Source organism: Prunus mume, linkage group LG2 (assembly GCF_029339155.1).
Source record: "Prunus mume cultivar Tortuosa linkage group LG2, ASM2933915v1, whole genome shotgun sequence".
Classification (NCBI taxonomy): domain Eukaryota; kingdom Viridiplantae; phylum Streptophyta; class Magnoliopsida; order Rosales; family Rosaceae; genus Prunus; species Prunus mume.
The window spans coordinates 22,326,055-22,339,779 of NC_142699.1; the positions used below are offsets into that span (position 1 = coordinate 22,326,055).

General features: G+C 36.8%; 3 protein-coding genes across 4 annotated transcripts; 1 reads left to right on the plus strand and 2 right to left on the minus strand.

The window, feature by feature from the left end:
• Positions 1-15: 15 nt before the first annotated feature.
• On the plus strand, positions 16-2,289 carry LOC103321915 (GDSL esterase/lipase At3g26430-like). The gene is given in 6 exon segments (XM_089046416.1): positions 16-304; positions 1,033-1,242; positions 1,337-1,506; positions 1,643-1,913; positions 2,008-2,094; positions 2,097-2,289. Coding segments are annotated over 6 exon segments (1,173 nt in total). The 5' UTR covers positions 16-42; the 3' UTR covers positions 2,270-2,289.
• Positions 2,290-3,202: 913 nt separating this feature from the next.
• Positions 3,203-4,173, minus strand: LOC107880419 (uncharacterized). The gene has a single exon (XM_016791883.2). It carries the CDS (start codon positions 4,171-4,173, stop codon positions 3,247-3,249), a length of 927 nt encoding a protein of 308 aa, XP_016647369.1. The 3' UTR covers positions 3,203-3,246.
• Positions 3,203-8,247, minus strand: LOC103321834 (Protein phosphatase 2C family protein). Of its 2 annotated transcripts, XM_089046415.1 has the most exons (6): positions 7,793-8,247; positions 7,518-7,679; positions 6,991-7,161; positions 6,714-6,893; positions 6,489-6,562; positions 6,304-6,449 (listed from the first exon to the last, which is right to left on the minus strand). In XM_089046415.1, the coding sequence occupies exons 1-5, from the start codon at positions 8,081-8,083 to the stop codon at positions 6,506-6,508; spliced, it is 861 nt and encodes a 286-aa protein (XP_088902541.1). In that variant the 5' UTR covers positions 8,084-8,247; the 3' UTR covers positions 6,304-6,449; positions 6,489-6,505. The 2 variants fall into 2 exon arrangements, with proteins under 2 accessions (XP_016647425.2, XP_088902541.1); XM_016791939.2 differs by lacking the exons at positions 6,304-6,449; positions 6,489-6,562 and adding an exon at positions 3,203-6,270 and having other exon boundaries at positions 7,793-8,230.
• Between the last annotated feature and the right edge of the window lie 5,478 nt (positions 8,248-13,725).

The following is a 13,725-nucleotide window of genomic DNA, read 5'->3' on the forward strand; positions in this document are numbered from 1 at the left end:
CTTCTTTCATCCACTATAGTTCTCTCTCAATAGTCTACACATATGGAAACTCGCTTCCTCCTTAGACTAAGAGATCATCATATTCTCTTTGGCCTTGTAATTTGGGCAACATTAGTGCTTCCGAGTCCTAGCATTTCTGTAAGATCATGCTCTTTCCCGGCCATGTTCAACTTTGGAGACTCAAACTCAGACACCGGGGGCCTGTCTGCAGCTTTCGGACAAGCCCCTTACCCAAATGGAGAGACTTATTTCCACACCCCATCCGGACGCTACTCTGATGGGCGTCTTCTAATTGACTTCATAGGTACTTCCTCTGCAACTTCTCTTTGCTCCTCAAATCTCTCTCTCTCTCTCTCTCTCTCTTTTTGGTCAAGTAAATCTCTCTCTCTTCACCAACTTTACAAAACAATGTCATGTTTTTGTTTCTGTTTCTGTTTTCCCTTTGCTATAATGTTATGGTCGTTTTCTCAATTCCCGAGGACATATCCTATTAGATGCAGAAAGGTTTTGGCAAACTTGAAAAACGAAACTCATTTTGGATTTTACTGGCATCAGATTTGAAACTGTGCTGCATGTGACTCCATTTCATGAAGGATTTGGATCCACCAATATTATCATTACCAAGTTGAAAAACAGGACAAAAATTCAGCTTTTGCATGCATTCTTTTAGTTAAAAACAATATGCCAAGTACGCCAAAAGTATTGGGCTCTGTTCTTCAATCCTATACCAAAGCATGGAGATTAAATAATGCATCAAACATGCGGAGAGTGACACACTCGTGACCTGAATCTGAAGTCCTTTTTTTTATTTTTCACATGTCTAAATTTACTGATTATTATTAGACTTAGTTACTATTTCACCCCTAAAACGAATGCTCGGTCTTATTTTACTTTCTTAAACTGAAATTTTCTCACTTAACCTCTGAATCTCTAAAAATTGCTAAAATTTTCTCATTTTATCACTTCCGTCCATTTCCATCCGCAAAGCAGTTTTGACCTACATCTTCTTCTAACCTCCTCCTTGTTTCAAAGCGGAAAGCTTGAGATTGCCTCATCTGAGGGCTTTTCTGGACTCGGTGGGCTCAAACTTCAGCCATGGAGCCAATTTTGCCACAGCTGGATCAACCATAAGGCCCCCAAACACAACCATATCACAAAGTGGGGTCAGCCCCATTTCTTTAGATTTGCAGCTTGTTCAATTCTTGGACTTCCGTACAAAATCCCAAATATATCAAAAAGAAGGTTACTCATTTTACTTCCACTTCCTTTGTTTACCATTTCTTGCGTCAAAATTGTTGGTTGATGAAGTTGGGATTGTTTCAAAATTGGCAAATAGGTGAAGTATTTGGTAAATTGCTGCCCAAGAAAGAGTATTTTTCTCAAGCCCTTTATACCTTTGACATTGGCCAAAATGATCTCACTGCTGGCTACAAACTCAACCTTACCACAGAACAAGTCAAGGCTTATGTTCCAGATGTACTGAGCCAGCTCTCTCATACCATTAAGGTTGATATATATTTCTTTAGGTTACCTTCTAGGATTTCAGATCTAGGATTTCGAATGCAGGGATAAATGTTTTTAACCACTTAAGCTACAAGCCCATGCAACAATTCATTTGGTATGTTTGCTTCTATAAGTACAGATTGTATACGAACAAGGAGGAAGATCATTTTGGATACATAACACAGGCCCACTGGGCTGCCTCCCTTATGTTCTGGACCGCTTCCTCATCAACCCGGCCCAAATAGATAATTATGGGTGTGCAGATCAGTTAAATGAGGTGGCCCAATATTTCAACCAAAGACTAAATGAGGCTATGCTTCACCTTAAGAAAGATCTTCCATTGGCTGCAATCACCTATGTTGATGTCTACTCAGTAAAGCGCACCCTTATCACCCAAACCAAAAAATATGGTAACACTTTACCTCAATTTGTGAGTTCGTTAACTTTAGATGAATTTTGCATCCACCCTACAATGCAAGTCACAATTTTGAATTTGTAATGTAGGGTTTGAGAATCCCCTTATAGCATGTTGCGGTCATGGTGGGAAATATAATTACAACAGGTACGCAAAATGTGGGACCAAGAAGACCATCAGACGGTCATCGCGAAATCATGCAATGATCCGACGGTTCGGATCAACTGGGACAGGGTCCACTACACTGAGGCCGCGAACAAGTGGATATTCCAACAAATTGTAAAAGGCTCCTTTTCGGACCCGCCAAACCCTTTGAAAATGGCCTGTCGTAGAAGTAGAATGGACCACTGAATCACTAATCTCTTGTGGGATGTTTTCTTCTTTTTCCTTTCCACATGCCTTTTTCATCTTCTAAAAGGACTTTACAAAAGTGTCAAGTGAGAAATGAACAACCTTTTCACTTAGAATAAATTATTGGGCTTGTTTTTTTGCCAAACAAGAATATGAAGCAAAAGTATATGGGCCACCAACGGCCCATCCATCTCATGCAGGAATCTATTCCTGTCTTTTAGGTTACATTCATGTCACGTGGTAGGCATGTTGCTATGGGCCAACCCCGAGACTTTTACCTTTTTTTCTTTCTTTACTTCGTATGGTTTTCACTTTTGGTAACTTAGCCAACATGTCTATTTATAGGTGTGGCCTGCCCAAAAGCAGTCATCATAAGATTGGATGGTCAGATCCTTGACTAGGAATCTAAATCTAGTTTGTATCCAAATTATGAGTTCGGATCCTCTGCTTTGGTTATACACAAAATATGTTATAATTCAAGTGATCGATCGTAAATATTTCAAATCCGCGATAAGAATTTGACTCTCATTTATTTATACAACATTACTAAGAGTTTTCTTTAAACACTCGGCGACAATAATAAAAACAGAAAAGGTAAGGAAACTAAAAATAAAAAATAAAGATGATCCACATATACGTCATAGAGCAATTATAAACCGAAAATGGGTAATTGGGCGATTGGGATTGGGGGATTATTGGGCATGTAAATGTGATCCAATCTGGCCCTGTCTAATCATGTTCCATATTATTCAATTCCAGCTGTAGCAAGCAAAATCCCAAACCAGTTGGGTCCATCTGTTCGTATGTGGAACCTCACTGTAGAAGTAGGGGTCTACCCTCCAAATCCAAAATGTGCATGAACGTGGAGCCTTAATTAATCCCTTTCCCTTAATTCCCTTTGCTCATGTTTAATGCAATAATGTTGCTAATTAATCACTTCAATAACGTGTGTTAATGAACCACTTTGAACACAATCATCATTCCACCTTCCAAGCATAAACGAATAAGGAAAATACAGATGACCCACCTGCCTTCTCATCCTCTTCTTCTGCTGCACAACTTGACTTTTCAGTCAACTCTTGTTCTTGGGTTGACTGCGCAGTTTCTGGTGATGAAGATGATATTGGCTTGAAAATGAACATTCCATGCCTTGGCCCAGAGCTGAAGAGCCAATCATGAACATCCCAATAAACTTCAACTTTAGTTTTGTTTATATCAACACACTCATTACCTCTGAATTTCCAATGGAGGTGCTTGACATGGAGAGCTATGCTCCCATCTATCTTTATCTCCAGTTCTGGATCCGCCCCAGTGGCAGAGATGTTGTTGCACTCAATCAAAATCTCATGAAAGCTTTCCTTTTCATGGAACTTGATTCTTGTTGAGTATCTCTTCTTGCCAAACAAATGTTCCTTCCTCGAAACCAAGATGGGTTCTATGAGTGATGGCCTGCAACCTGTTCTTCTGTATGCATCTTTCTTTTGATCACCAACAAGCAACACCACCTCCTCTTCACACACAATAGCAACATAATAGTCAGATCGCGGCTCGGTTTCTCCGTTGAATTTTGCAGCTTTTAGGTCCCAGACCACATCAACTGTGCTGCCATCCACCAGAAATTGCTTGGAGCCTTGCTTCCTCCAAAAGTACCACGGCTTCAGCTCAACCTTACACCGATAATCTTCGTCTCCATATTGGCCTTGAACAGAAACAGAGAGACCATGTAGCAACAAGTTCTTGCACCAAGTGATGGTGATCAGACGGCACTGACCAGCTATCTTTGTGCTGTACACTGACATGAACACACTCTGTCCTGCCCTGATCACGCTGGTTGGATTTGGATCATCAACCGGCCTTTGAGTACCGGATGAAAAGCAAGCAGGAATTCCAATTGGATCATGCATGGTTACTCAATGATTTATAAGAAAAGTGATTGATTTATATGAAGAAATGAAGAGGATATATATATAGTCTTGATCAAATTAATCAGACTACAAGGCATTGAGAGACAAAGATGAATGAGTTGGTTTGGCTAAGATCTCACCCATAAGATTTGGCACGAAGCTTTTCTTGGCAGCATGTTATCAATCGAGCCACAGGCTAATGACTCAATTTCCAAACTGGCAGTCTTTAGAGGCAGAGAGAAGTGAGGATGGAGGGTGAACTTAAGAGTAACACGTTTTACATGCATCTAAGCCGTGCAAGCTTTCCAATCTGTTTTGCCCTTTCTATTTTTAACAAAACCCACCTTTTTTTCTTCTTGGAAGTGGTTTGGGTTGAAGATGAGTTTGATCCCCATAAATCTATCTTTTTCATGCATGGAAAAAAGCAACTACCCCTTTTTCATCACATATGAAGTTCATGTGACAGTGTACCAGAATATAAAGAACTAAAATTCTTATCAGGGGAGAGCATATGGGTGGGGTAAAGGAGACTAACGAAGTAAAATATATATATATATATATATATATAAATAATTTGGATTTACGATGTGGGTTATTATACTTCCACATGCTTTGTACTGTTTCACCAGATGCTTTTTTAAACTTCATAATTGAGCAGTATATGTACAGTGGTGGAAAAGTTAGTAGTTAGCAGGAATGCTGGGTGGCAGGGTGCAGAAAATGAGAGGAATTCTTCACTACTCTTGAGTTTGAGTAAGATTATGCAGATATAAACTGTATAACTCAGTTCATTGTAGTTTGAACATGGGAGGCATGACAAGGAAAACGAAGATACAGGCAAATGATAGCTAGGGATGTTGATCTATCTAAGAGAGTAAAATACAAAAGCCAAGGGATTAGGGAGGCAGATTTACAATCTCTGTATTTAGAGAAGTTGGTGGGGGGGAACAATAGCAGTTCATTAGCTCTTTCCATATAAGAGCACGACTGATGATGCAAATTAATGACTTTTTCGAACAATCAAGCTTTGTTATCTTTCTGAACGATAATTGGAGCTTCATTTATGATTTTAGTTCTCAGTGATTCACTTTTCATATATGAACACAAAGATCTTCATAAGCAGCCAAGCGACGCTTCATTTATCACCATTAATATTCGGTACTGCAATTCCAAGATTAATATACAGATGGCAGATACATCAAAGGTGAGAAAGAAGTACTAACGAAAGAGTGGCCATTAGCATTATCATTGAGCTTTTAAGAAAGAGAAAAGTTGTTACTAGCAATTCGACCCTGCACAGCTTTCTGTATAGCTTTCTGCAAGGTTCCTTAACTACAGGAGAAAGGCGTACTGCAAGAGCACAAATGCCAATCAACTGAGCTGGCATCTGAAATGATTTAGATCAATTATCATCACAGTGATGTCGTCCAAACTACCCCTACTCAATGCAAGGTTCACAAGCTCCTTACAAGCAGCCACCAGTCCACCGGAGGCTGGTTGAATCTTCATATTTACTCGCTTTACCAATGATATTCTTCTTGACTTTGATGGAGGGCTTTCATTTTCACTTGGAAAGTCATTCTCACTATCTTTCCAGCTATTAACGGTCTTCTTATAGCCTGGAGATTGAGTATCTTTTATGGGAGATTCATTCTTCATGTTTACTCGCTTTACTAAGGATATTTTTCTTGACTTCAATGGGGGGCTTTCATTTTCACTCGCGAAGTCATTCTCACTATCTTTCCAGCTATTGTCAGTCTTCTTATAGCCTGGAGATTGAGTCTCTTTTATGGGAGATTCATTCTTCATGTTTACTCGCTTCACCAAGGATATTCTTGACTTCGATGGAGGGCTCTCATTTTCACTCGGGAAGTCATTCTCACTCTCTTTCCAGCTATTGACTGTCTTCTTGTAGCCTGGAGATTGTGTGCCTTTAAGTTGCTTAACTAGCGAAATTCTTCGTAACTTTGATGAAGGGCTCACACTAACACAGCCATAGTCTTCCACATTATCCTTCAGTAGATCTCCTGAGGGTCCCAATTTTTTCTGAACTGAACATAATCGGGTCACCGTATCAATGGCTTCTTGGTTGCCAACCTAGGAAAAACCATAAACATCAAAGTTTGAAAGGACTGACATTCATAATTTTCAACAGGAATGTAGGCTTGGATACCTCATTCATGCTACGGGGATATATACATGATATGCCATTAACATTGATGCTAATGCTGCAAAAGTGAAAATAAATGGAAACTAATAAATCTAATATCGGTGACCTAACCTAATATCGGTGACCTAAATCTAATATCGGTGACCTAACCTAAGTTTTATCCTAAAACATATGCCATCCCAACGCCTGAACCAGCGTATCTGCTAAGATCACAAAGACCTATTTATGCAAAATTCAAGTCAATATAAAGTAAATTCAGAACTATTAAGGTGGACCACCTAAGATGAGCTAAGATAAGAATGTGCCTGTTTTAAAGATAAGTCCATAATTTAACATGGATTTTTTCATGCATGAAAATCTCTCTGCATACCTCTCCCCACAGTCCATCCGAAGCCAATACAAGAAATTCCATATCTGGAGTGAGCTGTAGGATCTTTGTTTCAGGCTCAGCCAGCACCCAGTCTTTCAGATGAGCATCTCCAATGCTTCTAGAAACAGAAAGAACGCCATGAACTCTCCATGCTCCTCGGTGGAACTCTACATATCCTCCCTGATCACAATATCAACAATTATCATCAAATACTTTAAGTTGTCTCTTGTATGTCAGTACCATGTAATGTAATTGTGACAATGATTATGTTAAAAACCTCATTCTCTATTCGTTTGCGTTCGTCCTCCTGTTCTGCCGTATGATCCAAGGTAAGAGCCTCCGCCACTCCACCTCTACAAAGAACAGCCCTGCAATCCCCCAAGTTTGAAATAACGACCTCTTGCCCTTCAATTATAGCTGTGACACAGCAGGTACCACTTCCTAAACCCTGCATTTACTCGCAGCCATCAATAAAGATTTCCATAATACAAAAGGTCAGGAAAGAAGACCAAGCATTGTCAGCGAATTACCTCCAATTGGTAATAAAATATGCCTAATATTACATTTATTCAGAGCTAACAACATTACCTTCAACAATTAATGAAACGCACTCAGATGGGAATCAATTCATATGCGCTGAACACCATTTCTTTTCTATGAATCAGGACTAATCACCAATGAAGTTTTCTAAACGAATTGGACCGAATCCTCACTTTTTAACATTTTAAATGTCAGATTAACGGCTCACATCTCTAACATTAATCAGTCGTGAACATCAAATAAAGAATCCAGAATTGCAATTACCTGTTTCAAGAACTCCTGGTCTGTTTTCAGATACCCAGCTTTAACCGCCTCTTCTATTTCTGTATGCACTTCCATCATTTCAAGAATATTATTGTGCAAATTGTCAGCAACAAAATCTGCAGCCTTCTTGCCACCATGCCCATCATACACCCCAAAGAAACCCTACACATGAACAACGCAAAAACCAATTACAATTAAAAAATAACTCTAAAAGATAGTAGATATATAAGCATATAAATAAGGAAAAACCATAAAGATTTGGGCAATTTGTTTACCTTCTTGGAGTTGTTGCCTTGTAAGCAAGAAACTATCTTGTGGGTATCTTCCATAAACTTTTTCTTGCCTTTGGCGGCGGAGACCCCAACTCCAATCCCACTGAAGCAGACGGCGTCGTTCTCTGGCGTGAAATCTCCGAGCTTTTCGGTTTTAATTTCTTGCAAGACGTTTGGGATCTCAATCATGGGGGGTCTCTTCCGCTTCAGAGAAGAAGAAGCGGTAATGGGATCTACTGTGGCAGTAACCGCTGTAGACTCAGAATGAGAAAGGAGGAGTTCTGAGCTCGCCATTGTTGTGCGGATTGTTGTCGTTGTTGCGAGAGAGAGAGAGAGAGAGAGAGAGGCAGAGGCAGAAACAGAGGCTCCCAACGGCTATATAAAAATGTGACAGAAAGTAACGGGCTGGAGTGAAGTGGGAAGTCAAAGCAAGGATTTGAGGGGGCAGTTAGGGTTCGTGGGGTCAAACTAGGAGCCGTTAGGAGTGCGGTCAGAACTTTGAAATAAATTTGGTTCGAGAAAATTTTTCGCAGATGAATTTAACAGAAAAAACAGAAATTTCAAAATATGAGTTCATAGTTTTTATAACAATGTTTGACTCCTTTTTTAACCAAAATAATAATTTTTTGACTAATTCTGTTGGGGAGTTTTTTTATTTTTAATAAACGATAATAATCATTGATGAAAAAATATAGGCTCAATCTGATGAATATAAGTAAGGGAGACTTATAAATAAACCCAAAATGGGTACAGTATTTATAAAGAAGGACAAAATTAAAGTGGTTGGACAATAATGCCCTTATTCATATCTAAATTTCTTAGGGAATCCTTCTGCTTCTGCTAGCCGGATGAAACCAAAATGTTTCTTCTTTTCATATGTTGCTTTGTACTGGCCGTATGGAGCCAAATAGTTTGGCGACTATTCTGCTGGATGGATTCTTCACGTGGTCTTCATGCATCCATCATGTTATCTATGTTGTGTAGCTCTTCTTCTCCTAAGCTATTCCAGTATGAGTTGTCATTATCTTCTGCTGTAATCTGCTGCTATCTGATTGTAGATTTCATCAAAAACTTTTGCTCCTGTAGTGCTAATCTTGTATTCATATATATCATCTGGTCTCCTGGATGTGGATTCTGAATACACCTTGATAAATTTAGACTGGTACAGGAGGGTCAGACAATCATCATTAAATAACTGTTGCTCGGCTATTATTGCTCCTCTGTATTGTTGGATGTCTTGTTTGGTAGGCATTCCTGTTTGTGCTGATTCTCCCGGACTAAGTAATTCGTCAAAAGAAATAATAATTCTATGTTGTGCTAAATCTGGGTAAATGCTATCTTTAAACCACTCTGGGGGTATACTAGTGAAATCTAATTTTATATTTTTCCAGAGAGGCAGATAAAAACTTATAATTTCTTTAAATTTTTCGGGGAATGAATCTAAATGCTTACTACTTTCAACATAAAGTTGATCTAGATAACCAAATTTTGCTAAAAATGCTGGAGTAACTATGATTGTTTTTTGTTTATGCTCTAAATGCAATTCTCTATATTCAATCATGTTAATCCTTGCTAAGTAAATAGTGTAATGGGAACAGTTTTTGGTAATAATGGTGATGCCAGGATGTGGATTACTTTTTAAATTGAAAAGAAAAGATTGAATGTACAGTTGAAGAGATGTATTTTGCTCATATTCTAATTCAATTATGTGACTCTTAACATCTACTGGTAAAAACTTATACCTTTCTCTAGCTAGAGTTTGAAGAAAATAGGGATTTTTAGATTTTTGCTCAAGAGAAAATTCACTATTATGCTCAAGTAAGTTGGGCTTATTAGCCTCTTTTTCTTGTAAATTATGCTCAATTACGGTGGGCTTATTAGCCTCTTCTTGTAGAATTTGACATCTTATATTAATAGTTCTAAAATGCCTAACTATTGTATCATATTCTCCTTTTTGCTCTGTATATTTTTCCTGCAAAAAAGAAAGGTGTTGTTTTGCTATTTTATAATCATAATTATATGCTAAAAACTCTTGCTCAAGTGCTCTAATAAGCTTTTCATGCCCTCTTCTCATGCTTTCAGTATTTGTTCTAATATTCCAAAAGTTATCTAAAAGAACTTTTTGTTTTTCTGCTAATGATGCTTGAGTACGATACTTTAAAGAAGGATTTCTAACTTCTTGTATTGATATTCCATTATAAAAATAAGTATTTGCTACTGATCGTGCTTGATTACTTATGCTTAATGGATTACCACCAGGTGATGGTATACCATTATTTTTGCTGCCAGATGAGGATGGTCCAAAATACTGCATACCTGTTTAATGAATAATACGAGATAAGATATCGGCTAATGCATTATCCATACCTTTAATATGCTCAAATATCGGCCTAAATCCATTTCCTGTAATAGAATCAACAAAATTCACCCATCTTCGGGCTGCTTGTTTATTAGTAGTAATTTTATTATAATGAGAAACAATATTTTGACAATCTGTTCTAATAGTAAATATTTCATTATGTAAAAATAATGAAAATGCTTCAAGAGAATTAATGACTCCTAAAATTTCTAAGTCAGTGGCTGGAAGTCTAGCCTGTATATCATTAAATTTTCCTGATGCATATCTACAAATTTTTTCTTCTGATTTTGGTTTTTCTTTATGTTTCTTTTGATATAAAATTCCTGCCCATCCTATTGATGATGCATCTGTTTCAACTATTTTGTAATGATTATCTAATGGTAATGCTAACGGTTTAAGTTGAGTTATATCTTGTTTTATGCTTTGAACTAACTTAATATCTTCACTATTAAAATATTTCTGTCCTGTTTTACTAGTTTTGCTATGTAAAGCTGCAATTTTCCTTCCTAAATCAGGGATAAAACTTCTAGCATAATTTAATAAACCTAAGAATGCTTGTAATTGCTTTTTATCCTCTAACTTATCTGGAAATTCTAACACTTTTTTAGCTATATGTTCTTGTAATTGTATAGTTCCTGATTTAATATACATACCTAAGAATTCTATATCTTGTTTTTCAAGTTCTACTTTATTTCTACTTATAATAATACCATTATCAATAAATTCTTTCAAAATAATTTCTAAGTGTTTTCTATGTTCATTTTTATTCTTACTATGAACTAATATATCATCTACATATACACTACAAAATTTATCATACTTCTTAAATATTTGATCCATCTTTCTTTGAAAGATTGATGGTGCATTTTTTAATCCAAATGGCATTACAAGCCATTCAAAATGTCCTTCTGGACAGGTAAATGCTGTCCAATGGATTGATTCTTCTGCTAATCTAATTTGCCAAAATCCTGATTTACAATCAAACTTACTAAAATATTTACTTTCTTGAATTTTATTTATAAGCTCATCTTTATTTGGTAATTTATAACTATCTTCATAAGTATTATCATTTAATCTCCTATAATTATACACTATTCTAGCTTTACCTCTCTTAAGTTCTGAATGTTTTCTAACTACAAAGGCTGCTGATCTATGTCTAGATTTTGAAGGTCTAATTACTTTTAAGTTTAAAAGTTCTTTTATTTGTTGTTCAAATTCTTGCTTATCTAACAAGTTACAAGGCATATCTGTTGTTTTAATTGTTAAGTCTGGATTGATAATGTCTAATTTTGCTAATATCTTATTCTTATTCCAATGTAATTGGGGATCTTCTCCTAAAATTGAGGTATTCTATCATAAAATTTATCTAAGTCTACCTTTTTCTTTTAAGATGCCTAAATACTCCTGGAAAGCTTCTATTGATTCTTTATAGACTTCTAAATGATATTGATTTCTTGTTATGCTATTCTGGACTTCTAACTTTCTTCTAGGATAATTATTTACTTCTGGTGATCTTATTAATTCTTCTAGATTCCTAATTTCTTTTTGGTATTCTACTTTCCGTTTCTTTAATTCCTGCAACCTTTCTTTTATTCTAATAGGTGTCCACCAAGGGCCAAACATGCAAACGGTTTACTATTTGTAACTAGTGATTCTGGTAACAAAATTTTAACAGGTTATAAAACTTTGGTTTTTATCAGTTGTGTTGACTGACTTCTGCCCTCAAGGTACTTTACTGGTATAACTATATTATTAAGGTGCTAAACTAAAGCTCTGATACCATTATTCAGCAGGGCTCGGTCAAGGTTTTCTAAAGGCCAAAATAACAACCAGACACCATGTCTAGAACATGGAACTAGAACATGGAACTGCAAAGACGCCAACTTAAGGGCTATGGAGCAGAACTCAGAGGTCCTCTGAACTCAGAGGTTCCCTGACAGATATCCAATTATTGTTATGGCAAATATCAAACATGACCAAGTGCTCAAACACAGTACTGATCGTCAGTTTAGTAAGATAATAACATAATTATAAACAGCGTTTCCCTATTTTGGACAAGAAGTCTACTAAGAAAACCAAAAATAAAAGAGAAAAATGACTTACTTAATTGCTTATGTTGCTGGAACTACTGTTATCACCGGGTATAAACAGTGTCGGAGATATTGATGATAGACAGGTATTAACAGTGGTCGGAGTATGTAAGTACAATAAATGGAAAAGAGAAAGTATATGAACAAAGGGAGTTTTATTGATTGAAGGAGGAAGTACTGAGATTTTTTCTTCTCTGGTGTTCTGTACTTCGTTCTTGAAGTTACAAACTATATACACAAATTACACCGACCTCTACCATGGCTAAGGATGAAAAGAAAAGAAGAAGCTAAGGATCAGAAGAAGTTCTTCTCTTTCTGAAACTTTCTATCTCTCTTACTCTCTGAAGTTTCATATGAACTTCACATGCACACACTATACAAGCCAAAGAATTCACATGACGATTGTACAAGCAAACAAAGTTTAAAATTATGGACTGCTACACTGTTGCTGCTGCTGCTGCTGAAAAAGACAAGGATTTCACAGGTTGCTGTCGTTTTTTGTGGAGAAGAGAGACCTAGGGCTTGCATGTCTTTGTTATTCAAGATAAAGGGCTTTCGTGCCATTTTGAAAATATTTTGGGTTTTTTTGAAAGCTGCTTGTTTCCTTTGGGGTTTTCTCTAAATTTCGATATAAGTAAATCAACTTATCGATTAAAATATATTAAAATGAATAAAATTCATCATTAAATTACTTTTTAAATACAGATGAAAGTTCAATCAAGTAAGGTGCAGAATATAAATAAATCAATTCATCACTTAAAATTGATATATATATATATATAGACCCGATCTTTTGGACCATACGGCAGTTGCTACCACATTGAAATATTTATATTTGAGTTAAGACAATTGACTACATTTTTTTTTTTTTGGTCAATAAGAAGCTTTCAATAGCAGGAGAGCAAACCAAACAGATTACAACTCAAAGAACTAGGAAAAAACATAACCATGCGATAGAACAGAAGTGCATGTAAAGCCATAAAAATAAAACTCATACAAGCTGCTACAAGAAAGAGCCCCACGAAATGGGAATGGTACGACAATCCAGAATAAGAGAGTCATGGCCATCTTCAAACAGCGCAAGCTATGTGGAGGCTCGAGGATGACAGAGAAGACCGTCACAATTTTAGATATGCACAAAAGAGGTGGGGGGCTTGGATACCCAGACTTCCGAACTCGACCTCGATAGTGCCAGTAAGTAGACCGTTTCTTGCACCGAAATTAAAGTAACTTAAACTACAGCTTGTATTTTAAAAAATCATACGAAAAGCTTTAATAAATTCTTAACCATGAAGACGAAAAGGAGGATAAAGGTTTAAACCAAAAAAATTGGATAAAGGCTTTTATTTGAACAGCGTAGCGCCAAGTGGGACGCAGTCTTCAACCAGAAAAGCTATTAAAAAAAATGTGGGATGTGGAACGGTGTCGTTTGAAGGAAAATGGCATTCAGTAATTTCGGCTAGGCTACTTTGTCGGTTTGCCTGCTT